This window comes from Nerophis lumbriciformis, linkage group LG01, assembly GCF_033978685.3.
Source record: "Nerophis lumbriciformis linkage group LG01, RoL_Nlum_v2.1, whole genome shotgun sequence".
Taxonomy (NCBI): Eukaryota; Metazoa; Chordata; class Actinopteri; order Syngnathiformes; family Syngnathidae; genus Nerophis; species Nerophis lumbriciformis.
In genome coordinates, this window is record NC_084548.2 from 76298277 (window position 1) to 76326148 (window position 27872).

Consider the following 27872-nt stretch of genomic DNA (forward strand, 5'->3'; position numbering starts at 1 on the left):
GAATGTGGCTTGGCATTGTCTTGCTGAAATAAGCAGGGGCGTCCATGAAAAAGACGGTGTTAAAGATGGCAGCATATGTTGTTCCAAAACCTGTATGTACCTTTCAGCATTAATGGTGCCTTCACAGATGTGTAAGTTACCCATGTCTTGGGCACTAATGCACCCCCATACCATCACACATGCTGGCTTTTCAACTTGGCGTCGATAACAGTCTGGATGGTTTGCTTCCCCTTTGGTCCGGATGACACAATGTCGAATATTTCCCCAAAAAATTTGAAATGTGGACTCGTCAGACCACAGAACACTTTTCCACTTTGCATGAGTCCATCTTAGATGATCTCGGGCCCAGAGAAGCCGACGGCGTTTCTGGGTGTTGTTGATAAATGGCTTTGGCTTGGCATAGTAGAGCTTTAACTTGCACTTTACAGATGTAGTGACCAACTGTAGTTACTGACAGTGGTTTTCTGAAGTGTTCCTGAGCCCATGTGGTGATATCCTTTAGAGATTGATGTCGGTTTTTGATACAGTGCCGTCTGAGGGATGGAAGGTCACGGTCATTCAATGTTGGTTTCCGGCCATGCCGCTTACGTGGAGTGATTTCTCCACATTCTCTGAACCTTTTGATGATATTATGGAGCGTAGATGTTGAAATCCCTAAATTTCTTGCAATGTCACTTTGAGAAACGTTGTTCTTAAACTGTTTGACTATTTGCTCACGCAGTTGTGGACAAAGGGGTGTACCTCGCCCCATCCTTTCTTGTGAAAGACTGAGCATTTTTTCGGAAGCTGTTTTTATAGCCAATCATGGCACCCACCTGTTCCCAATTAGCCTGCACACCTGTGGGATGTTCCAAATAAGTGTTTGATGAGCATTCCTCAACTTTATCAGTATTTATTGCCACCTTTCCCAACTTCTTTGTCACGTGTTGCTGCCATCAAATTCTAAAGTTAATGATTATTTGCAAAAAAAAAAAAAAAGTTTGTCAGTTTGAACATCAAATATGTTGTCTTTGTAGCATATTCAACTGAATATGGCTTGAAAAGGATTTGCAAATCATTGTATTCCGTTTATATTTACATCTAACACAATTTCCCAACTCATATGGAAACGGGGTTTGTATACAACAAGTTAATCCCCAAAGGAGTGTCATGTGAGTAAAATTGAGATCAATATGAGATGTTTAGTAGTGACATCATACTATTACAAACACACGCCCATTTCTCTGTGCTAGTAGTGTACTCAGCAGTGAAACTATAAAATCCTTTAATTTTATCAAAAATGGACTGTGCGCCTAATGTACGGAATCATTTTGGTTGTGCTTACCGACCTCGAAGCAATTTTATTTAGAGCATGGTGTAATGATAAGTGCGGCCAGTAGATGGCAGTGTAGACTGCAATATGACGCCAGTAAACAACACTAAAAATTGAAATGTTCCATTGAAAATAAAGAACATTACACACGACACTCCAGGACGAAGGAGTGTGCGAGTATAGAGCTGTGGACTAGCTCTATACTCTGGGCAGGGTCCTTGAGGGTGCATGGGAGTTTGCCCAACCAGTCTACATGTGTTTTGTGGACTTGGAGAAGGCATTCGACCGTGTCCCTCGGGAAGTCCTGTGGGGAGTGCTCAGAGAGTATGGGGTATCGGACTGTCTGATTGTGGCAGTCCGCTCCCTGTATGATCAGTGTCAGAGCTTGGTCCGCATTGCCGGTAGTAAGTCGGACACGTTTCCAGTGAGGGTTGGACTCCGCCAAGGCTGCCCTTTGTCACCCATTCTGTTCTGAACTTTTATGGACAGAATTTCTAGGCGCAGTCAAGGCGTTGAGGGGATCCGGTTTGGTGGCTGCAGGATTAGGTCTCTGCTTTTTAAACATGATGTGGTCCTGATGGCTTCATCTGGCCAGGATCTTCAGCTCTCACTGGATCGGTTCGCAGCCGAGTGTGAAGCGACTGGGATGAGAATCAGCACCTCCAAGTCCGAGTCCATGGTTCTTGCCCGGAAAAGGGTGGAGTGCCATCTCCGGGTTGGGGAGGAGATCTTGCCCCAAGTGGAGGAGTTCAAGTACCTCGGAGTCTTGTTCACGAGTGAGGGAAGAGTGGATGGTGAGATCGACAGGCGGATCGGTGCGGCGTCTTCAGTAATGCGGACGCTGTATCGATCCGTTGTGGTGAAGAAGGAGCTGAGCCGGAAGGCAAAGCTCTCGATTTACCGGTCGATCTACGTTCCCATCCTCACCTATGGTCATGAGCTTTGGGTTATGACCGAAAGGACAAGATCACGGGTACAAGCGACCTAAATGAGTTTCCTCCGCCGAGTGGCGGGGCTCTCCCTTAGAGATAGGGTGAGAAGCTCTGTCATCCGGGGGGAGCTCAAAGTAAAGCCGCTGCTCCTCCGCATCGAGAGGAGCCAGATGAGGTGGTTCGGGCATCTGGTTAGGATGCCACCCGAACGCCTCCCTAGGGAGGTGTTTAGGGCACGTCCGACCGGTAGGAGGCCGCGGGGAAGACCCAGGACACGTTGGGAAGACTATGTCTCTCGGCTGGCCTGGGAACGCCTCGGGGTCCCACAGGAAGAGCTGGACGAAGTGGCTGGGGAGAGGGAAGTCTGGGCTTCCCTGCTTAGGCTGCTGCCCCCGCGACCCGACCTCGGATAAGCGGAAGAAGATGGATGGATGGATGGACACACGACACTCAAAAGTCTGTCCAAATGTTTTAGTAGGACTTTTGTCAGAGTTTGTTGGATACGAACCCCAAGATGCAGAGAAGGCGGAAGGCATTGTGTGGGAAAACATGATTTAATGTTCATAAAATAAAGGAAAAAACCCAAACCAGGAACTAGGAACAGGAAACAGGATGCCAGGAAAACAGGAACTGTAAGACGAGGAACAAAAAGACAGCAAGCTACAAACAACTACAATATATAGCTTACCGCTACACTGGCATCGACAAGTAGGAATGACAATAATCCAGCACTGACTGGAGGAGAAGGCGGGTTTAAATAGCAGCTGGCTGATTGACACCAGGTGTGGCCAGGTGCCAATCAGCCACAGCTGAGGGGACACAGCACTCAGGGAGACAAGTAGGAAATAACCAAAATAAGAGCGCCGACAGGAAATAAAGACAAACAGGAAAAACTCAAAACATAACTAAACTGTCAGTGACAAACCTGACAGAAAATCCGAAAATTTGGCGTGTTCAAACCTGCAGAGTGACTCATTTGAGTTTCCAGTCATGTTCTTAAAGAAACAAAAGACAAAGTGAAGGACTGAGCACAGTCTGACACTTCATGGCCTGCTGACCTGGGGGGGAAGGAAGAGTCACTCCCACCAATCACCTTTAGTTTCAACTAGGCTTGTTCCATACCAACATTTTAGTACCGCTACCAAAATATATTTTCATACTCTTCTAAATAAAGGGGACCACAAAAAACGTCATTATTGTCTTTATTGTAACAACAAATGTTAGTGTACATCAAACATATGTTTATTATTGTCATTTAATCCTTAAATAAAATAGTGAACATACTAGACAACTTGTCTTTTAGTAGTAAGCTTTGTTTTACTATATACTAGCTTTATTTTACTATATACTAGCTTTGTTTTACTATATACTAGCTTTGTTTTACTATATACTAGCTTTGTTTTACTATATACTAGCTTTGTTTTACTATATACTAGCTTTATTTTACTATATACTAGCTTTGTTTTACTACATACTAGCTTTGTTTTACTATATACTAGCTTTATTTTACTATATACTAGCTTTGTTTTACTACATACTAGCTTTATTTTACTATATACTAGCTTTGTTTTACTACATACTAGCTTTGTTTTACTATATACTAGCTTTATTTTACTATATACTAGCTTTGTTTTACTACATACTAGCTTTGTTTTACTATATACTAGCTTTATTTTACTATATACTAGCTTTGTTTTACTACATACTAGCTTTGTTTTACTACATACTAGCTTTGTTTTACTATATACTAGCTTTGTTTTACTACATACTAGCTTTGTTTTACTACATACTAGCTTTGTTTTACTACATACTAGCTTTGTTTTACTACATACTAACTTTGTTTTACTATATACTAGCTTTATTTTACTATATACTAGCTTTGTTTTACTACATACTAGCTTTGTTTTACTATATACTAGCTTTATTTTACTATATACTAGCTTTATTTTACTATATACTAGCTTTGTTTTACTACATACTAGCTTTGTTTTACTACATACTAGCTTTGTTTTACTACATACTAGCTTTGTTTTACTACCGTATTTTCCGCACCATAAGGCGCCCTGGGTTATAAGCCGCGCCTTCAATGAACGGCATATTTCAAAACTTTGTCCACCTATAAGCCGCCCCGTGTTATAAGCCGCATCTAACTGCGCTAAAGGAATGTCAAAAAAACAGTCAGATAGGTCAGTCAAACTTTAATAATATATTAAAAACCAGCGTTCTAACAACTCTGTCCCAAAATGTACGCAAATGTGCAATCACAAACATAGTAAAATTCAAAATAGTGCAGAGCAATAGCAACATAATGTTGCTCGAACGTTAATGTCACAACACACAAAATAAACATAGCGCTCACTTTCTGAAGTTATTCTTCATTCGTAAATCCTTCGTCTTCGGTGTCCGAAGTGAAAAGTTGGGCAAATTTACGATCCACTGGCAGATGTTGGCGTCGTCTGGCGCTGCCTCCTCGTCTTAGTGAAGGTGTGTTCGCCTTCTGTCATCCATTGTTCCCACGCAGTTAGCAGTCTAGCTTCGAATGCCCTGTTGACACCAATATCTAGCGGCTGGAGGTCTTTTGTCAATCCACCCGGAATGACGGCGAGTATTGAATTAAGCGCGTAAGCGTGTCTCTCAATGTGCTGTTATGAGCTAGCAAATATAACAACTACACTACCCAGCATGCAACGATAGTTACGAGCATGCGCGGTAGCCCTGAGAAGCGTTGTTGTATGCTGGCAGTTAGAATGTGGTTATGAGCACGCTGTGAGTAAACGTTGAGAACTCAGTTAACACGCCTCGTCTGCATTATTTATAATTAGACAGACAACACACTTAATAGGAGCCATTTGGGGTCTTTACATAAACACACAAATGGAAATGAAACGTCACATATCCCAGCATGCACCGCGCGCTTCTTCTACGGGGAAAAAAGATGGCGGCTGTTTACCGTAGTTGCGAGACCTAAACTTTATGAAAATGAATCGTAATAAAGCGCACCGGGTTATAAGGCGCACTGTTAGCTTTTGAGAAAATTTGTGGTTTTTAGGTGCGCCTTATAGTGCGGAAAATACGGTACTAGCTTTATTTTACTATATACTAGCTTTGTTTTACTACATACTAGCTTTGTTTTACTACATACTAGCTTTGTTTTACTACATACTAGCTTTGTTTTACTACATACTAGCTGTGTTTTACTACATACTAGCTTTGTTTTACTACATACTAGCTTTATTTTACTATATACTAGGTTTGTTTTACTACATACTAGCTTTGTTTTACTATATACTAGCTTTGTTTTACTACATACTAGCTTTGTTTTACTACATACTAGCTTTGTTTTACTACATACTAGCTTTGTTTTACTACATACTAGCTTTGTTTTACTATATACTAGCTTTATTTTACTATATACTAGCTTTGTTTTACTACATACTAGCTTTGTTTTACTACATACTAGGATTATTTTACTACATACTAGGTTTGTTTTACTATATACTAGCTTTGTTTTACTACATACTAGCTTTGTTTTACTACATACTAGCTTTGTTTTACTATATACTAGCTTTGTTTTACTACATACTAGCTTTGTTTTACTACATACTAGCTTTGTTTTACTACATACTAGCTTTGTTTTACTACATACTAGCTTTGTTTTACTACATACTAGCTTTGTTTTACTATATACTAGCTTTGTTTTACTACATACTAGCTTTGTTTTACTATATACTAGCTTTGTTTTACTACATACTAGCTTTGTTTTACTATATACTAGCTTTATTTTACTATATACTAGCTTTGTTTTACTACATACTAGCTTTGTTTTACTACATACTAGCTTTATTTTACTATATACTAGCTTTGTTTTACTACATACTAGCTTTGTTTTACTACATACTAGGATTATTTTACTACATACTAGATTTTGTTTTACTATGTACTAGGGTTGTCCCCATACCAATATGTTGGTACCAGTACCAAAATGTATTTCCATATTTTTCTAAATAAAGGGGACCACAAAAAAATGTTATTATCTTTATTTGAACAAAAAATGTTAGTGTATATGAAACATATGTTTATTATTGTCATTTAGTCTTTAAATAAAATAGTGAACTTGTCTTTTAGTAGTAAGTAAACAAACAAAGACTCCTAATTAGTCTATGCAGTAACATATTGTGTCATTTATACACCTATTATTTTGTACACATTATGAGGGACAAACTGTAAAAATTGATTATTTGTTCATTTACTGTTAATATCTGCTTATTTTCTGTTTTAGCATGTTCTATCTACACTTCTGTTAAAATGTAATAATCACTTATTCTTCTCTTCTTTGATACTTGTTTTGGATGATACCACACATTTAGGTATCGATGCGATACCAGGATCATACATTGGTCATATTCAAAGTCCTCATGTGTCCAGGGACATATTTACTGACTTTATAAACATAATCAATTATGAAGAAAAAAGATTTTTGTGACGATAAAAAAAATCGACGTAATCATAGTAGTATCGACTCTTGTACTTGGTATCATTACAGTGGATGTCAGGTGTAGATCCACCCATGGCGTTTGTTTACATTGTGACGGCGGTGAGCTATTGTATCCTCCTTCGGTGTGTAGTGAAGCATGTTTAGCTATTCCTCGTCCTCCAGTGATAATGCTACTTGTAAGAAACTTACTTTGTCGCCATGGAGACCAGGATTAGTGATTTAGAAGTAGCTGAAACACTGTGGATGGATGTTAGCCATGTCTTAAAGCAGCTCTTCCTGAGGGTGTTTCAGTGTTATAACTTCACCTTTATCTTCACTTTTTACACCAAAATGCGTCCATTCTCCCTTTTCTGTCTACACACTGTGTCTGCTTGTAAGTACTCTGTGTGTGTGCGCTGCCATACATGCTCCTCTGCTCCTAAAACCAGCAATGTCACCACATGACGACGCACCGTCAAGCCCGTTAAAGAAATAAAAAAATGGGAACTGGTACTTTTCAAACAGAGTATAGTACCGTTTTTGATTCATTAGTACCGCGATACTATACTAGTACCGGTATACCGTACAACCCTAGTTTAGACAAATCTCAATGAGTTCCTGTTCCACCCTGAGATGGGTAGGTTGTGAGTTCAAACCCCGGCCTAGTCATAGCAAAGACTATAAAAATGGGAGCCATTACCTCCCTGCTTGGCACTCAGCATAGGCTTGGAATTGGGGGTTAAATCACTAAAATGATTCCCGGGCGCGGCCACCGATGCTGCTCACTGCTCCCTTTAGCTCCCAGGGGGTGGTTAAGGGTGATGGGTCAAATGCAGAGAACACTTTCGCCACACCTAGTGTGTGTGTGTGACAATTATTGCTACTTTAACTTTAAGTGTCAAAATATTTTGATTTGGGAATTGATGATCTGGTATCGATGTTTCGTTATCGATCCGCACATCATCTTTTTTCCTCCTAATTTTTGTTACCTAGCGGTGCTTTTCACTAGCGAGGCTCCTTGTCGGTGCATTCTGTGTGTGCACTCTAAATGTTCCTGCCTCCACCCACCGAGACAAAGATTGTGTATGGCCGACAGGACCATTCACTCCGTTCACCCTCATGCACCCTGAAAACAAACACACGTAGCAACTAGGGCTGCAGCTAACGATTATTTTTCTATCGATTAATCTATAGATTATTTTTTTCGATTAATCGGTTAATCTATAGATTATTTTTTTCGATTAATCTATAGATTATTTTTCCTTTTACCGATTTTTTTTTTAATTTAAAATGAAGAGGAAAAAATAAATGTAGGCCAGTTTTTTCAAAAGGCATGGCTTTTATTTACAAAAAAAAAAGTATGGCCACTCAGTCAACATTGACAACAACATGACAAAATATTCTGTAACAATGTAAACATTTAAAACTTTTAACATTTAACAAAATTAAAAGTAGCTTATTTGCTTTTTAATGTGCAAATATAAAAGTAAATATCCAGTGCAAATCTTAATATTCTGGAATAGTATAAGCATTTCAAAAGTAAAAGTATTGCTTATTTTGCTTTAAAATGTGCAAAAATAAAGATAAACATCCAATACAAAAAAGTGCAAAACGGAAATATTCTGTAACAAGTGTAAACATTTCAACAAAAGTAAAAGTATTGCTTATTTGCTAAAATGTGCAAAAATAAAGCTAAACATCCAATACAAAAAAGTGTACAGTGTAAACATTTCAACAAAAGTAAAAGTATTGCTTATTTTGCTTAATAACACAACAATGATAGTATGATTAAAGTGAAAGTTAATTGTTGGTTTGTACATAGTATATGTAACTGTTAATGTTGTAAAAGGTATTTGCACAACTAATTAACGTTAGCGTTTGTGACACGTCTTGTGCCGTGGGGTTCTTTCAGGACCGACAGACTGAACGCCAGACGGCTTTGCCAGGTTTACAATCTTTTCATTTTACACAAAGTCTTTTCTCTTCCAACTGCGCGGATCGCGCACCTGGGCACGATTGCGGCGTCGCTCCCGGCGCGCCCCGCCTCGCCGCTCGCTCGCCGCCGCCGCCTCTCCACAGCGTTAAAGAGGAGCGCGTCTTTGTAAACACTGAACAGGCACGCCAAACGCGCCTCTCAGAGCGAAACGGTACTTTAGTTTATGAATTTACAACGCAGATACAAATGACACATTCATGTTTTTGTGTAATAATGACAACGTATACGCACGCGGACGATTGACTTGTTGATGGTGATGGCAAGAACGCTGTCGGGGGTTTTCTTTTCAAATGTTCGTTCATAGCCGTTGTGCTGCTATGATAGGCCATTTCCGCTCGACACAGTGTGCATACAACAACATTATTAGGCCGTTTATTGAAATACTCCCACACTTTTGACGACTTTTGGCGTACTTTTTTCCCCTCGCTCGCATCGTCTGCTTTGCGCTCCGCCATGACAGTAAAGTAGTGTGACGTAAATATGCGACGCGCCGACGCACAAAAACGGCGTCGACGTATTTACGTAACCGATGACGTCGACTACGTCGACGCGTCGTTTCAGCCTTAGTAGCAACTTATAGATGACGGCCAAGTTATGGAGTTCATTTGTATTTATTGTTGGATGTATTGATTTATTGACTTTTGCCATATTTGTGCAGGCTAATCCCTGTCAGGAAACATGTTCTCCCACGGGTTCCCTGAAGGCTGCGCCCCTGACTACGGGAATCACTGTGAAGTCAGAGGGTATCGTAACAAAAAAGCCCACGAGCCCACGCGGAGACGTGGTCATCATGATATCCGACGACGAAGATGAGATGATGGATGTGATGGAGAAGAGTGGAGTGAAGAGTAAGGACTGTTTCCACGTCACGGAGACCTTGTTGAGCCTCATGAGGACACGCTGTGAAGATCAGGAGTTCAGCTCAGACCTTCCCCTGGATGCCATCTGGAGTCCGGCTGGGGTCAAAGACCTGGCTCGGGTGTGCTCGCACTCCCCGTACTGTCTTTACCTCTTTGATCTGAAGAAGCTGAAGGTGGAACAAGGCATCCTACTCTTGGTAAGCTACCTGGACCAGAGCCGGGGGGTTCAGGTGGTCCGTGTGCTGGGGTCTCTGAAGGTGGCCCCTGTCCTGCCGCTCCTCATCTCGGAGGTTCTGGCGGCGATGCTGAAGGAGACACTGGGGACGGCCGTGTCCAACCTGACTTTTGTCTACAGCAACTGTGAGGCGCTGGAGTCTTCGGTCAGGTGCCTCTTCCCCTATGTGGTCTCTCTTTGCCGACTCCCTGACATGCTGGGGAAAGCCTGCCTGATGGCGCTGCTGGGCTCCTTCAAGAGAGCGGTGGACTTTGTGGGAGACGTCCAGGAGCACTACTTACTCTGCTCCTCCGCCAGCGACGTTCTCAAGGCGGTCTTTGCTCAGCCTCCTGTGCATGTGTGCACTCCCATCTCAGAGCACTTCATGTTCCTCGTCCGCTCCATCCAGAGGATGGCGGACAGCTGGGAGGACCTGGCGCAGGATTTTCAGTTACGGGGTTCGCCCATCAAAGCCCAGATGACAGACGCTGAATTCAAGCTGTGTTTCCTCTTCCTGTCCGAGGCGCTGGAGCCCCTCCGGGATCTGGCCGAGCAAGGCGGCGTCGCAGACGTGGCCACGGAGCTGCATCTGACCTCCGGGCTGCTTCGCTCCTTCTCCGTCGCCCTCCTCCGCCCGTCCGCCGCCGCGCGCTTCATCGAAAGGCCCGACTGCACACTTCTGTGCGACGAGGCGGAGCGGCTTCCCGCGGCCGAGGTCATCTTGGGCTCCGGCGCTCGCGACTGCCTGCTGGCTGTGAACCTGGGAAAAGACGAGCGACTCAACTTCCTGAAGAATGTGACGGACTTCTACAAGGATGTCCTGGACAGTTTCACCCAGAACATTCCTCAGCGCTTTGGAGACACCGTGCTGAGGAACATCCAGTCAGTACAGCAACGTCCCAAAGACATCCACGTAAGACTTCGCCGACATTTTACCATTAGGCACCTTTCAGGACACTCACCTCCCGCCTTCCCTCGCAGTTGTCAGGTCACATGATGTCAGATCTGGGGGCGGAGTTGGGTCTGTGTGACGCCGGTTCGGCTGATGCGCGGCGGCTGGAGAAAGACGTTCCCGCTTTGATCAAGTCACTGAAGAAGCATGGCGGCAGAGGAGTTGCTCACTGCTGGACCAATGTAAGACCAAACACACACACACACACACACACACACACACACACACACACACACACGTGTCAGGTACGGCCTCGTGGGGACCAATACCAAGGTTTCTCATTGTCATCCCATTGGCTTGAGTTTTTCTTGCCCTGATGTGGGATCTGAGCCGAGGATGTGGTTGTGGCTTGTGCAGCCCTTTGAGACACTCGTGATTTTGGGGTATATAAGTCAACTTTGATTGACTGATTGAACACACACACTGCAGTACCTATGTTTGACCACTTGTCATACACACTTCACCATACTTGCCAACCTTGAGACCTCCGATTTCGGGGGGTGGGGGCGTGGTCGGGGTGGGGGGCGTGGTTGGGGGCGTGGTTAAGATATATATATATACCGTATTTTCCGCACCATAAGCCGCCCTGGGTTATAAGCCGCGCCTTCAATGAACGGCATATTTCAAAACTTTGTCCACCTATAAGCCGCCCCGTGTTATAAGCCGCATCTAACTGCGCTAAAGGAATGTCAAAAAAACAGTCAGATAGGTCAGTCAAACTTTAATAATATATTACAAACCAGCGTGATGTGGGCGCGCATGGAGTCGTATATCAACATGGACGGAGCTGCGTGAAAAAAGCCACCCGGCCTCTTCGCGTAAACTTCCCTTAACCACTCGCTCATCTTTTCTTCATCCATCCATCCCTTCGAGTTAGCTTTTATGATGACGCCGGCTGGAAAGGTCTCTTTTGGCAAGGTCTTCCTTTTGAATATCACCATGGGTGGAAGTTTCTGGCCATTAGCATGGCAAGCTAGAACCACAGTGAAGGATGACTTCTCATTCCCTGTGGTGCGAATATTCACCGTACGTGCTCCCGTTGTATCCACAGTGCGGTTCACAGGAATATCAAAAGTCAGTGGAACCTCGTCCATGTTGATAATGTTCTCTGGCCGGATCTTTTTTTCAGCTATCTTGTTTTTACAATATGCACGGAAAGTAGTCAGCTTTTCTTGAAAGTCTTTAGGCAGTTGCTGTGAAATAGTAGTCTGTGTGCGGATGGAGAGATTGCGTCTTTTCATGAACCGGATCCCTGTCGCTTAGTAGGAGCCATTTTGTGGTCTTTACAGATGTAAACACACAAAGGAAATGAAACGTAATATCCGCGCGCTTCTTCTTCTTCTACGCGGGCGGGTGATTGCTTATAGTAGAAGAAGAAGCGCTTCCTGTTCTATGGGGGCGGGTGCTTACCTTGGCGGTTGCTTGCGTAGAAGAAGAAGCACTTCCTCTTCTACGGGGAAAAAAGATGGCGGCTGTTTACCGTAGTTGCGAGACCGAAACTTTATGAAAATGAATCTTAATATTAATCCATATATAAAGCGCACCGGGTTATAAGGCGCACTGTCAGCTTTTGAGAAAATTTGTGGTTTTTAGGCGCGCCTTATAGTGCGGAAAATACGGTATATGTTTTTTTATTATGCATTTTCGGCCGGTGCGACTTATATTCCGAAAAATGCGGTAGTCGTTTTTGCAGAAAATGACTTAAATGAGTGGAGTACCCCTGTAGTAAAGAGGAACGTCGGCAGATCCTTGCAGTGACATTCTAACACTGCTAGCAAACAAAGGGGGTCCAAACTTGTGATTTGCACAACTGAGGGGTTCCTCAAGGCACCCCTTTAAGTCCTCTGGTTTTTGGCAGTTACAGTTATTTAACTAAGGTGTTGCTTGTTTACTCCAGGTGCAGTCAGTAGTCATTTGTTCCACTTCTTTACTTATACCAGAGGTGTTCCTCAAGGTTCCATTTTAGGTCCTCTCTTTTTCATCATTTGGGCTTTTCAACCGCGAGGGACTCACATTGTTGAAGTGGATTCTTAAAAAAAATACGAGTTCTTTTTTGCAGAAGGTCCTTAAAAACCGCAGAGCGCTCCTGTAACTCTTTCAAGATAAATGGACCATAGCCAAACGTCTACTGTAGAGGACGCTTGTTCTCCAGGATATAATGAAACTAATAGTGCAGGGAGAAGTCAGGCCCACAACCACCCAGTCCTTTTGTTTTCTGGAAATGTGGCCCCCAAAACAATTTTGTTGAATATTTCCTGGTCTAGGGGATCCAAAATGGTAAAAATGAGTCTTATATAAATATATTCTTTTTTTACTGTCAACGTTTAAATCCATAGATCAACTTCAGATCCATGCATCAATTATAAGTGTTTATTTTATTGGAGCAATGACAGTTTTCAAGTAAAAACTGCTTACTTTGTGTCACTATTGTTACATTATACCATACTTGCCAACCCTCCCGAATTTTCCGGGAGACTCCCGAAATTCAGCGCATCACCCGAAAACCTCCCGGGACAAATATTCTCCCGAAAATCTCCCGATTTTCAGCCGGAGCTGGAGGCCACGCCCCCTCCAGCTCCATGCGGACCTGAGTGAGGACAGCCTTTTTTCACAACGGGAGGACAACAGGGTGACAAGAACTAAATCATCCAGACTAGAGATAAATTGTATTATTATGTTTATCTTACCTAAAAATAAATATATTTATTGATTTAAAAAAAAAAACTAAATAAATTTTTACTATTTGTATTTTTTCTGACTCCTTATTACATCCAGCCATAGAATTATACATTAAAATAAACATATTTGAAATAATTAATTTTAAATGATCATAATAATTCATTTAAAATGACCATATTTAATTATTAAAATAATTGCTTGTTCATCAACAACTTTAGCATTTTATTCATTACATTTTGAAGCTCTCAGAAGCCAAGTTATGTTATATTCATGTTATATTTATGCAAGTTTGAAGTATCAATTATCTAAACACAGTTTTGTTTGCATATTTTCAGGATGTAGATAATATATATATATAATATATATATATATATATATATATATATATATACACACCGTATTTTCCGCACTATAAGGCGCACCTAAAAACCACAAATTTTCTCAAAAGCTGACAGTGCGCCTTATAACCCGGTGCGCTTTATATATGGATAAATATTAAGATTCATTTTCATAAAGTTTCGGTCTCGTAACTACGGTAAACAGCCGCCATCTTTTTTCCCGGTAGAACAGGAAGCGCTTCTTCTTCTACGCAAGCAACCGCCAAGGTAAGCACCCGCCCCCATAGAACAGGAAGCGCTTCTTCTTCTACTGTAAGCAACCACCCGCCCGCGTAGAAGAAGAAAAAGCGCGCGGATATTACCGTACGTTTCATTTCCTTTGTGTGTTTACATCTGTAAAGACCACAAAATGACTCCTACTAAACGACAGGGATCCGGTTCATGAAAAGACGCAATCTCTCCATCCGCACACGGATTACTATTTCACAGCAACTGATATTCCTGTGAACCGCACTGTGGATACAACAGGAGCACGTACGGTGAATATTCGCACCACAGGGAATGAGAAGTCATCCTTCACTGTGGTTCTAGCTTGCCATGCTAATGGCCAGAAACTTCCACCCATGGTGATATTCAAAAGGAAGACCTTGCCAAAAGAGACCTTTCCAGCCGGCGTCATCATAAAAGCTAACTCGAAGGGATGGATGAAAAAAGGATGAGCGAGTGGTTAAGGTAAGTTTAAGTTTACGCGAAGAGGCCGGGTGGCTTTTTTCACGCAGCTTCGTCCATGTTGATATACGACTCCATGCGCGCCCACATCACGCTGGTTTTAATATATTATTAAAGTTTGACTGACCTATTTGACTGTTTTTTTGACATTCCTTTAGCGCAGTTAGATGCGGCTTACAACACGGGGCGGCTTATAGGTGGACAAAGTTTTGAAATATGCCGTTCATTGAAGGCGCGGCTTATAACCCAGGGCGCCTTATGGTGCGGAAAATACGGTATATATATATATATATATATATATATACCCCAAAGGGAATAAGCGGTAAAAAAATGGATGGATGGATATATATATATATATATATATATATATGTCTTAATAAGGTTATCCAAAAAATAGTGCTCGATACCGTAGTAGAGCGCAATATATATATATATATATATATATATTTTTCCCACACATACATATATATATATATATATATATATATATATATATATATATATATATATATATATATATATATATATATATATGTATCAAATACTTGACTTGGTGAATTCTAGCTGTCAATATACTCCTACCCTTTTAACCACGCCCCCAAGCACACCTCGCCCCACCCCCGACCACGCCCCCCACCCCCCACCTCCCGAAATCGGAGGTCTCAACGTTGGCAAGTATGCATTATACCTGTTTGCTCATTCATTCCACTTTTTTTGTAGTATTTAAAAAAAAAGGGGGGGGCCGCATTTTAGACACCCTGATTTTTGTGATATGGACAAAAGTATAGGGCCGCATTCATAAAGTGACAAGTTTCAGAGTTGTTGTTGTTGCGCGCGACCAGTCTTCCTCTCAGGGAATAAAACACACTGGTCAATCCCAAATTCTTTTGGATGACATATATGTTGAGTAAAAAGGACCCCAGAGACAGAATTACCACGTTTTACTGAAGCTTCAGGAGACCAGCCCTTACAACTCGACAATAGCATTAGCAAGCCAGGTCTAAATCCAAACAAAAAGAGTCAGCTTAAGTAGAGCGAAAACAGCCCCTCCCGCCCAGAAAAGAGTGCAGCTGCTTCTTCAAAACAGATAAGGAACTGGCCAAAACAGCTGTGTGAGCCGACCAACAGAAGCCCTTAAGACAAAACAAAGATTTTACTAGCGGACATCAGATAAAAGCAAGGAGGTCACGAGAAGACACACTACATGGGAAAATACTAGCTGCTCTAAACATGACTATGGATTAAAAAAAGAACACTCTCACATGATCTGTTGTAGACGTTGGCCGCCATGAGTCCAGGTTCTCTGCTACGTCGCCTCCTGCTGACCCTGCTGACCCTGCCCAGCTCTCTGAATTTGAAGCCGCTTTTGGTTCAGGTGAGTTATAAGTGTGTGTCCGCGGTCACACCTGCTTTTCTGTTTGCCTCTAAACCTTTCCAAATAAGCCTACAAGTCATGGGACTTAGACCATCACCTGAAGAGCCGAGGTGTTCCTCTGGGCCACCTTCAATGGATCCTTATGTTTTATTCCCTGGAAGGTTTTCACCAGTGCCAGGTTTCTGTCTGAGTGCCGCAGCGCAGAGGAAGCATCCAAGTTGACTTCACCTCCACCAGGCAGGAGTCCACAAACACGCCGCAGATCGCGAGTCCTGACCAGGCATCCAGACCAAGACAAAAAGAAGACGCGTGGAAAGAGTCTGTGGAACCTGAGCGATACGGACGGGTCGGACACGGACATTTCCTCTGGTGAGACTTCCCTTGATTCACGACACACTTCCTGGTGAACTAACATGGCTGCCTTGTCTTTCTGTCTTTGCTCAGATGTGTTTGACGTCTCGGAAGAAGTAGAAAAAACGTCCCCAAGTAAGACGAGTCACGTGTTCTCTGTAGATGTTGTTGCAAAGTCTGCGATATTTCCCCAAGGTTTCCCATAAATGTCCATGGGAAGTTAAGATGGGATTGTAAAAAGTAGGGGAAACTTTCTGGAAATCTACTAGAAATGGCAAACCTATTAGTGAAGTGAATTATATTTACAGGTAAAAGCCAGTAAATTAGAATATTTTGAAAAACTTGATTTATTTCAGTAATTGCATTCAAAAGGTGTAACTTGTACATTATATTTATTCATTGCACACAGACTGATGCATTCAAATGTTTATTTCATTTAATTTTGATGATTTGAAGTGGCAACAAATGAAAATCCAAAATTCCGTGTGTCACAAAATTAGAATATTACTTAAGGCTAATACAAAAAAGGGATTTTTAGAAATGTTGGCCAACTGAAAAGTATGAAAATGAAAAATATGAGCATGTACAATACTCAATACTTGGTTGGAGCTCCTTTTGCCTCAATTACTGCGTTAATGCGGCGTGGCATGGAGTCCATGAGTTTCTGGCACTGCTCAGGTGTTATGAGAGCCCAGGTTGCTCTGATAGTGGCCTTCAACTCTTCTGCGTTTTTGGGTCTGGCATTCTGCATCTTCCTTTTCACAATACCCCACAGATTTTCTATGGGGCTAAGGTCAGGGGAGTTGGCGGGCCAATTTAGAACAGAAATACCATGGTCCGTAAACCAGGCACGGGTAGATTTTGCGCTGTGTGCAGGCGCCAAGTCCTGTTGGAACTTGAAATCTCCATCTCCATAGAGCAGGTCAGCAGCAGGAAGCATGAAGTGCTCTAAAACTTGCTGGTAGACGGCTGCGTTGACCCTGGATCTCAGGAAACAGAGTGGACCGACACCAGCAGATGACATGGCACCCCAAACCATCACCCAACCATGCAAATTTTGCATTTCCTTTGGAAATCGAGGTCCCAGAGTCTGGAGGAAGACAGGAGAGGCACAGGATCCACGTTGCCTGAAGTCTAGTGTAAAGTTTCCACCATCAGTGATGGTCCCTAATATGTATATGTATATATATATATATATATATATATATATATATATATATATATATATATATATATATATATATATATATATATATATACGGTATATATATATATATATATATATATATATATATATATATATATATATATATATACGGTATATACTGTATATATTATCTAGGAGTGGGAATTTGACTAAATATAATTTACAATAATTAATTATGCCTTTATATACACATTATTTAACAAGAATAAAAACTAATTAAAATACATGGTTACTAATCATAATAAAAGTGATTATGTACAAATGGATTATGAGGGATGTACACAATCCTAATATACATTCAGTACAAATTATAACATAGTGTATTTATTTAATAAATATAAAGGTTCATTTAACCATATTTTTATATCTTATAAGAACAATAATTGGTGTTCCTTATAGATATTTTACAAATCTATATAACGCAAAGACAGTTGCAGAGCTCATGGCGTTCTTCTTCAGGCCACAAAATGTAGTTGAGACAGACTCAACAGCGCCTTCGGTGGCTGCAGCTCAGTAGTGCAGTTAGAAATGTTTCAGAAAACGGAATTAAAAATGACAAGGGGAAGAATATAAATGTGACATTTGTGTTATTAGTGTGATAATTCATGATTATTGTAAGTTATTAAAACTAACACAGACACTCGTAAACCTGTTAGCATATTAGCTAATGCCGCTAGCTTCGCGACGTTACGACAGCACGTACAAATATGTATGAAAACACTTTTAGAAAGTTAAGTTGTTTTAGTTACATTGTAAAACTTACAAAAGTTGCTTTGGAGTGACGAATTTAGGATCCATACAAGTAGAAACGCTATGGACAATTACCGTATTTTCCGCACCATAAGGCGCCCTGGGTTATAAGCCGCGCCTTCAATGAACGGCATATTTCAAAACTTTGTCCACCAATAAGCCGCCCCGTGTTGTAAGCCGCATCTAACTGCGCTAAAGGAATGTCAAAAAAACAGTCAGATAGGTCAGTCAAACTTTAATAATATATTAAAAACCAGCGTTCTAACAACTCTGTTCACTCCCAAAATGTACGCAAATGTGCAATCACAAACATACGTATATCAACATGGACAGAGCTGCGTGAAAAAAGCCACCCGGCCTCTTCGCGTAAACTTAAACTTACCTTAACCACTCGCTCATCTTTTCTTCATCCATCCCTTCGAGTTAGCTTTTATGATGACGCCGGCTGGAAAGGTCTCTTTTGGCAAGGTCTTCCTTTTGAATATCACCATGGGTGGAAGTTTTTGGCCATTAGCATGGCAAGCTAGAACCACAGTGAAGGATGACTTCTCATTCCCTGTGGTGCGAATATTCACCGTACATGCTCCCGTTGTATCCACAGTGCGGTTCACAGGAATATCAGTTGCTGTGAAATAGTAATCCGTGTGCGGATGGAGAGATTGCGTCTTTTCATGAACCGGATCCCTGACGCTTAGTAGGAGCCATTTTGTGGAACACACAAAGGAAATGAAACATACGGTAATATCCGCGCGCTTTTTCTTCTTCTACGCGGGCGGGTGGTTGCTTACAGTAGAAGAAGAAGCGCTTCCTGTTCTATGGGGCCAGGTGCTTACCTTGGCGGTTGCTTGCGTAGAAGAAGAAGCGCTTCCTGTTCTACCGGGAAAAAAGATGGCGGCTGTTTACCGAAGTTGCGAGACCGAAACTTTATGAAAATGAATCTTAATATTAATCCATATATAAAGCGCACCGGATTATAAGGCGCACTGTCAGCTTTTGAGAAAATTTGTGGTTTTTAGGTGCGCCTTATAGTGCGGAAAATACGGTAGCTTTAGACAGAAGGAAACACTTCAGCCAGCAGCACCTGCAGTGAGCAAACTCATCCAAAAGGTGGCGCCGTAGCACAAACAATTTGCATGTGTCTGATGAAAACTATTTGCATTATGGCCGTCAGCGAAGGAAAAATCCATAAATTAGCCACAGGCTTTAAAGCGTAGGGAAAAACGTAATGGCTTATAGTCCAAAATTGATGGTAATGAATGGAAATCCTAAGCACAAAAAGTAACGCGAGGACCACTTGCAGCATCTCCTAAAGGTTGTGTTGGGTACTGCATCTCTGGTTTCTGTCTAAATGTTCATGTTCTGCAGCTTTGCCAGAGTTTGTGTACGTGATGAACAGTGAGGACGACGAGGTCAAGACCCCCGACATCTCTGACGTCAAGTCCACAAGCTGGACCAGACTAGCCAGCGTAAGATCTTTCACCTTCACATGGTGGCACAGCGTGCGTGGTTACTTAACGTGTGTGTGTGTGTGTGTGTGTGTGTGTGTGTGTGTGTGTGTGTGTGTGTGTGCAGGAGTGGCGTATCGAGGCAGGTGAGCTGGTCTGGGGGGAGCTAGAGAGTTACGCTCCATGGCCTGCAGTGGTCCTGTCCTGTCAGTCCAAACAGGACCTGGCCAACAAGAAGATGGTGTTGTGGTACGGATGCAGCATCTTTTCTCAGGTGAGTCACATGACCCAGCAAGAGATGTAACCGTATGATAATCTCACGGCACAACATTATTGTGTTATTGTCCAAAATAAAAGGCTTGGTTAAAATGCCATAAAGCAGGTGTGCACAGCTACTTTTCACTTGACCAAGTGAAGGGGGTCATTCATATTTATCATTTATGTTGATTTATTTATGAAAGAGAGGTTAACAAGTGAAAGGTGTTTAATGACGGAGCAGCGCTTTTATTGTGAAGGCAGGAACTGTGCGGTCGGTCTTTTAGAGTTTTGACAGCAGCTACGGCGCGAGAGTCTGTTGAAATGAAAAGTGTTTCTGGCCTTCCTGTCGGTCGTTTTTTCTTAATAATGACCTGGCAGCAGCCAGCGTCATCTCACAAGACCCTCGGGTGTTGTGGATGTCAATTAAGTGACCAAAGTCACGTCTTGGTGAAGATTGATGATCACTCATTTTTAGATCTATTTTTTTAATGCCTGGCTGGTGATGGACTGACACACCCTCCACCATCCACTGACACACCCTCCCTCCACCATCCGCTGACACACCCTCCCTCCACCATCCACTGACACACCCTCCCTCCACCATCCACTGACACACCCTCCACCATCCACTGACACACCCTCCCCCATCCACTGACACACCCTCCACCATCCACTGACACACCCTCCGCCATCCACTGACACACCTTCCCTCCACCATCCACTGACACACCATCCACTGACACACCCTCCACCATCCGCTGACACACCATGCACTGACACACCCTCCACCATCTACTGACACACCATCCACTGACACACCCTCCACCATCCACTGACACACCCTCCACCATCCGCTGACACACCATCCACTGACACACCCTCCACCATCCACTGACACACCCTCCCTCCACCATCCACTGATACACCCTCCACCATCCACTGACACACCTTCCACCATCCATTGACACACCCTCCCTCCACCATCCACTGACACACCCTCCACCATCCACTGACACACCCTCCGCCATCCACTGACACACCCTCCACCATCCACTGACACACCCTCCACCATCCACTGACACACCCTCCACCATCCACTGACACACCCTCCATCATCCACTGACACACCCTCCACCATCCGCTGACACACCATGCACTGACACACCCTCCACCATCCACTGACACACCCTCCACCATCCGCTGACACACCATGCACTGACACACCCTCCACCATCTACTGACACACCATCCACTGACACACCCTCCACCATCCACTGACACACCCTCCATCATCCACTGACACACCCTCCACCATCCGCTGACACACCATGCACTGACACACCCTCCACCATCTACTGACACACCATCCACTGACACACCCTCCACCATCCACTGACACACCCTCCACCATCCACTGACACACCCTCCATCATCCACTGACACACCCTCCACCATCCACTGACACACCCTCCATCATCCACTGACACACCCTCCACCATCTACTGACACACCATCCACTGACACACCCTCCACCATCCACTGACACACCCTCCACCATCCACTGACACACCCTCCATCATCCACTGACACACCCTCCACCATCCACTGACACACCCTCCATCATCCACTGACACACCCTCCACCATCCGCTGACACACCATGCACTGACACACCCTCCACCATCTACTGACACACCATCCACTGACACACCCTCCACCATCCACTGACACACCCTCCACCATCCACTGACACACCCGCCCTCCACCATCCACTGACACACCCTCCACCATCCACTGACACACCCTCCACCATCCACTGACACACCCGCCCTCCACCATCCACTGACACACCCTCCACCATCCACTGACACACCCTCCCTCCACCATCCACTGACACACCCTCCACCATCCACTGACACACCCTCCATCATCCACTGACACACCCTCCACCATCCACTGACACACCCTCCATCATCCACTGACACACCCTCCCTCCACCATCCACTGACACACCCTCCACCATCCGCTGACACACCATCCACTGACACACCCTCCACCATCCACTGACACACCCTCCCTCCACCATCCACTGATACACCCTCCACCATCCACTGACACACCTTCCACCATCCATTGACACACCCTCCCTCCACCATCCACTGACACACCCTCCACCATCCACTGACACACCCTCCGCCATCCACTGACACACCCTCCACCATCCACTGACACACCCTCCACCATCCACTGACACACCCTCCACCATCCACTGACACACCCTCCATCATCCACTGACACACCCTCCACCATCCGCTGACACACCATGCACTGACACACCCTCCACCATCCACTGACACACCCTCCACCATCCGCTGACACACCATGCACTGACACACCCTCCACCATCTACTGACACACCATCCACTGACACACCCTCCACCATCCACTGACACACCCTCCATCATCCACTGACACACCCTCCACCATCCGCTGACACACCATGCACTGACACACCCTCCACCATCTACTGACACACCATCCACTGACACACCCTCCACCATCCACTGACACACCCTCCACCATCCACTGACACACCCTCCATCATCCACTGACACACCCTCCACCATCCACTGACACACCCTCCATCATCCACTGACACACCCTCCACCATCTACTGACACACCATCCACTGACACACCCTCCACCATCCACTGACACACCCTCCACCATCCACTGACACACCCTCCATCATCCACTGACACACCCTCCACCATCCACTGACACACCCTCCATCATCCACTGACACACCCTCCACCATCCGCTGACACACCATGCACTGACACACCCTCCACCATCTACTGACACACCATCCACTGACACACCCTCCACCATCCACTGACACACCCTCCACCATCCACTGACACACCCGCCCTCCACCATCCACTGACACACCCTCCACCATCCACTGACACACCCTCCACCATCCACTGACACACCCGCCCTCCACCATCCACTGACACACCCTCCACCATCCACTGACACACCCTCCCTCCACCATCCACTGACACACCCTCCACCATCCACTGACACACCCTCCATCATCCACTGACACACCCTCCACCATCCACTGACACACCCTCCATCATCCACTGACACACCCTCCACCATCCACTGACACACCATCCACTGACACACCCTCCACCATCCACTGACACACCATCCACTGACACACCCTCCACCATCCACTGACACCCTCCACCATCCACTGACACACCCTCCACCATCCACTGACACACCCTCCACCATCCACTGACACACCCTCCACCATCCACTGACACACCCTCCACCGCTAGCTTGCCATGTGCTCTATGTCAGGGATCTTCATACAGTGGTATGTGTAACCCAATAATCACTTCATTAAAATTCAAACACAGTGTTACTGTTCAAACTGTGCAATGCTACAGTGGACACAAATATTAGATATACTTGTTAAGTGAAACCTCTGCCTTGTTTTTAATGATGTTTTAGACTTACAACGCTACTGTATTTGAACAGTGTATCCTGAGCCACTGATCTATGGAACCTGCCCTATGGTAACTTGTGTGATGGCTTTACGTGTCCGGACTTGACTGTCTTGGTCCTTGTGGTGTGCTTCCAGGTGAGCGAGGACACGCTGAAGCCGTTTGCCGACTTCTCCGACACCTTCTGCTCCAGATCCTTCAGAATCCTCAACTCCTACAGGAACGCCATCGAGGCGTGTCTGCAGGTGTGTTGGAGTCTCACCTGTATGTTTGTTAAATATGTCTTCAACTTGTTGGAGTCTCACCTGTATGTTTGTTAAATATGTCTTCAACTTGTTGGACTCTCACCTGTATGTTTGTTAAATATGTCTTCAACTTGTTGGACCCTCACCTGTATGTTTGTTAAATATGTCTTCAACTTGTTGGACTCTCACCTGTATGTTTGTTAAATATGTCTTCAACTTGTTGGAGTCTCACCTGTATGTTTGTTAAATATGTCTTCAACTTGTTGGACTCTCACCTGTATGTTTGTTAAATATGTCTTCAACTTGTTGGAGTCTCACCTGTATGTTTGTTAAATATGTCTTCAACTTGTTGGAGTCTCACCTGTATGTTTGTTAAATATGTCTTCAACTTGTTGGAGTCTCACCTGTATGTTTGTTAAATATGTCTTCAACTTGTTGGAGTCTCACCTGTATGTTTGTTAAATATGTCTTCAACTTGTTGGACTCTCACCTGTATGTTTGTTAAATATGTCTTCAACTTGTTGGACTCTCACCTGTATGTTTGTTAAATATGTCTTCAACTTGTTGGAGTCTCACCTGTATGTTTGTTAAATATGTCTTCAACTTGTTGGACTCACCTGTATGTTTGTTAAATATGTCTTCAACTTGTTGGAGTCTCACCTGTATGTTTGTTAAATATGTCTTCAACTTGTTGGACTCTCACCTGTATGTTTGTTAAATATGTCTTCAACTTGTTGGAGTCTCACCTGTATGTTTGTTAAATATGTCTTCAACTTGTTGGAGTCTCACCTGTATGTTTGTTAAATATGTCTTCAACTTGTTGGACCCTCACCTGTATGTTTGTTAAATATGTCTTCAACTTGTTGGAGTCTCACCTGTATGTTTGTTAAATATGTCTTCAACTTGTTGGACCCTCACCTGTATGTTTGTTAAATATGTCTTCAACTTGTTGGACTCACCTGTATGTTTGTTAAATATGTCTTCAACTTGTTGGACTCTCACCTGTATGTTTGTTAAATATGTCTTCAACTTGTTGGAGTCTCACCTGTATGTTTGTTAAATATGTCTTCAACTTGTTGGAGTCTCACCTGTATGTTTGTTAAATATGTCTTCAACTTGTTGGACTCTCACCTGTATGTTTGTTAAATATGTCTTCAACTTGTTGGACTCTCACCTGTATGTTTGTTAAATATGTCTTCAACTTGTTGGAGTCTCACCTGTATGTTTGTTAAATATGTCTTCAACTTGTTGGACCCTCACCTGTATGTTTGTTAAATATGTCTTCAACTTGTTGGAGTCTCACCTGTATGTTTGTTAAATATGTCTTCAACTTGTTGGAGTCTCACCTGTATGTTTGTTAAATATGTCTTCAACTTGTTGGAGTCTCACCTGTATGTTTGTTAAATATGTCTTCAACTTGTTGGAGTCTCACCTGTATGTTTGTTAAATATGTCTTCAACTTGTTGGAGTCTCACCTGTATGTTTGTTAAATATGTCTTCAACTTGTTGGACCCTCACCTGTATGTTTGTTAAATGTGTCTTCAACTTGTTGGAGTCTCACCTGTATGTTTGTTAAATGTGTCTTCAACTTGTTGGACTCTCACCTGTATGTTTGTTAAATATGTCTTCAACTTGTTGGACTCTCACCTGTATGTTTGTTAAATATGTCTTCAACTTGTTGGAGTCTCACCTGTATGTTTGTTAAATATGTCTTCAACTTGTTGGAGTCTCACCTGTATGTTTGTTAAATATGTCTTCAACTTGTTGGAGTCTCACCTGTATGTTTGTTAAATATGTCTTCAACTTGTTGGAGTCTCACCTGTATGTTTGTTAAATATGTCTTCAACTTGTTGGAGTCTCACCTGTATGTTTGTTAAATATGTCTTCAACTTGTTGAAGTCTCACCTGTATGTTTGTTAAATATGTCTTCAACTTGTTGGACCCTCACCTGTATGTTTGTTAAATATGTCTTCAACTTGTTGGACCCTCACCTGTATGTTTGTTAAATGTGTCTTCAACTTGTTGGAGTCTCACCTGTATGTTTGTTAAATATGTCTTCAACTTGTTGGAGTCTCACCTGTATGTTTGTTAAATATGTCTTCAACTTGTTGGAGTCTCACCTGTATGTTTGTTAAATATGTCTTCAACTTGTTGGACTCTCACCTGTATGTTTGTTAAATATGTCTTCAACTTGTTGGACCCTCACCTGTATGTTTGTTAAATGTGTCTTCAACTTGTTGGAGTCTCACCTGTATGTTTGTTAAATGTGTCTTCAACTTGTTGGACTCTCACCTGTATGTTTGTTAAATATGTCTTCAACTTGTTGGACTCTCACCTGTATGTTTGTTAAATATGTCTTCAACTTGTTGGAGTCTCACCTGTATGTTTGTTAAATATGTCTTCAACTTGTTGGAGTCTCACCTGTATGTTTGTTAAATATGTCTTCAACTTGTTGGAGTCTCACCTGTATGTTTGTTAAATATGTCTTCAACTTGTTGGAGTCTCACCTGTATGTTTGTTAAATATGTCTTCAACTTGTTGGAGTCTCACCTGTATGTTTGTTAAATATGTCTTCAACTTGTTGAAGTCTCACCTGTATGTTTGTTAAATATGTCTTCAACTTGTTGGACCCTCACCTGTATGTTTGTTAAATATGTCTTCAACTTGTTGGACCCTCACCTGTATGTTTGTTAAATGTGTCTTCAACTTGTTGGAGTCTCACCTGTATGTTTGTTAAATATGTCTTCAACTTGTTGGAGTCTCACCTGTATGTTTGTTAAATATGTCTTCAACTTGTTGGACTCTCACCTGTATGTTTGTTAAATATGTCTTCAACTTGTTGGACCCTCACCTGTATGTTTGTTAAATATGTCTTCAACTTGTTGGAGTCTCACCTGTATGTTTGTTAAATATGTCTTCAACTTGTTGGAGTCTCACCTGTATGTTTGTTAAATATGTCTTCAACTTGTTGGAGTCTCACCTGTATGTTTGTTAAATATGTCTTCAACTTGTTGGAGTCTCACCTGTATGTTTGTTAAATATGTCTTCAACTTGTTGGAGTCTCACCTGTATGTTTGTTAAATATGTCTTCAACTTGTTGGAGTCTCACCTGTATGTTTGTTAAATATGTCTTCAACTTGTTGGAGTCTCACCTGTATGTTTGTTAAATATGTCTTCAACTTGTTGAAGTCTCACCTGTATGTTTGTTAAATATGTCTTCAACTTGTTGGACCCTCACCTGTATGTTTGTTAAATATGTCTTCAACTTGTTGGAGTCTCACCTGTATGTTTGTTAAATATGTCTTCAACTTGTTGGAGTCTCACCTGTATGTTTGTTAAATATGTCTTCAACTTGCCATATTCTAGACTTTCCTTTTACTCACCACTAGTCTTTCCTTTTACTCACCACTAGACTTTCCTTTTACTCACCACTAGACTTTCCTTTTACTCACCACTAGACTTTCCTTTTACTCACCTCTAGACTTTCCTTTTACTCACCACTAGACTTTCCTTATACTCACCACTAGACTGTCCTTTTACTCACCACTAGACTTTCCTTTTACTCACCTCTAGACTTTCCTTTTACTCACCACTAGACTTTCCTTTTACTCACCTCTAGACTTTCCTTTTACTCACCACTAGACTGTCCTTTTACTCACCACTAGACTGTCCTTTTACTCACCACTAGACTTTCCTTATACTCACCACTAGACTGTCCTTTTACTCACCACTAGACTTTCCTTTTACTCACCACTAGACTTTACTTTTACTCACCACTAGACTTTCCTTTTACTCACCACTAGACTTTATTTATACTCACCACTAGACTTTCCTTTTACTCACCACTAGACTTTCCTTTTACTCACCACTAGACTTTCCTTTTACTCACCACTAGACTTTCCTTTTACTCACCACTAGACTTTACTTATACTCACCACTAGACTTTCCTTTTACTCACCACTAGACTTTCCTTTTACTCACCACTAGACTTTCCTTTTACTCACCATTAGACTTTCCTTTTACTCACCACTAGACTTTCCTTTTACTTACCACTAGACTTTCTTTTTACTCACCACTAGACTTTCCTTTTACTCACCACTAGACTTTCTTTTTACTCACCACTAGACTTTCCTTTTACTCACCATTAGACTTTCCTTTTACTCACCACTAGACTTTCCTTTTACTTACCACTAGACTTTCTTTTTACTCACCACTAGACTTTCCTTTTACTCACC

The 27872-nt window shown here is 42.8% G+C and overlaps 1 protein-coding gene across 3 annotated transcripts in view; it reads left to right on the top strand.

Annotated features, from left to right (window-relative positions):
* LOC133573042 (uncharacterized) overlaps positions 1–27872 on the top strand; it is a 68898-nt gene that overhangs the window by 15283 nt on the left and 25743 nt on the right. For all 3 annotated transcript variants that reach the window (XR_009810736.1, XM_061926023.1, XM_061926024.1), the window contains exons 2-9: positions 9373–10701; positions 10770–10922; positions 15763–15861; positions 16023–16230; positions 16306–16347; positions 19535–19635; positions 19742–19888; positions 23530–23637. Coding sequence is in view for 2 of the 3 variants with exons in the window: in XM_061926023.1 (XP_061782007.1) it covers positions 9373–10701; positions 10770–10922; positions 15763–15861; positions 16023–16230; positions 16306–16347; positions 19535–19635; positions 19742–19888; positions 23530–23637 (2187 nt within the window). In the remaining variant the exon portion in view is untranslated. The remainder of the gene's footprint in view (positions 1–9372; positions 10702–10769; positions 10923–15762; positions 15862–16022; positions 16231–16305; positions 16348–19534; positions 19636–19741; positions 19889–23529; positions 23638–27872) is intronic.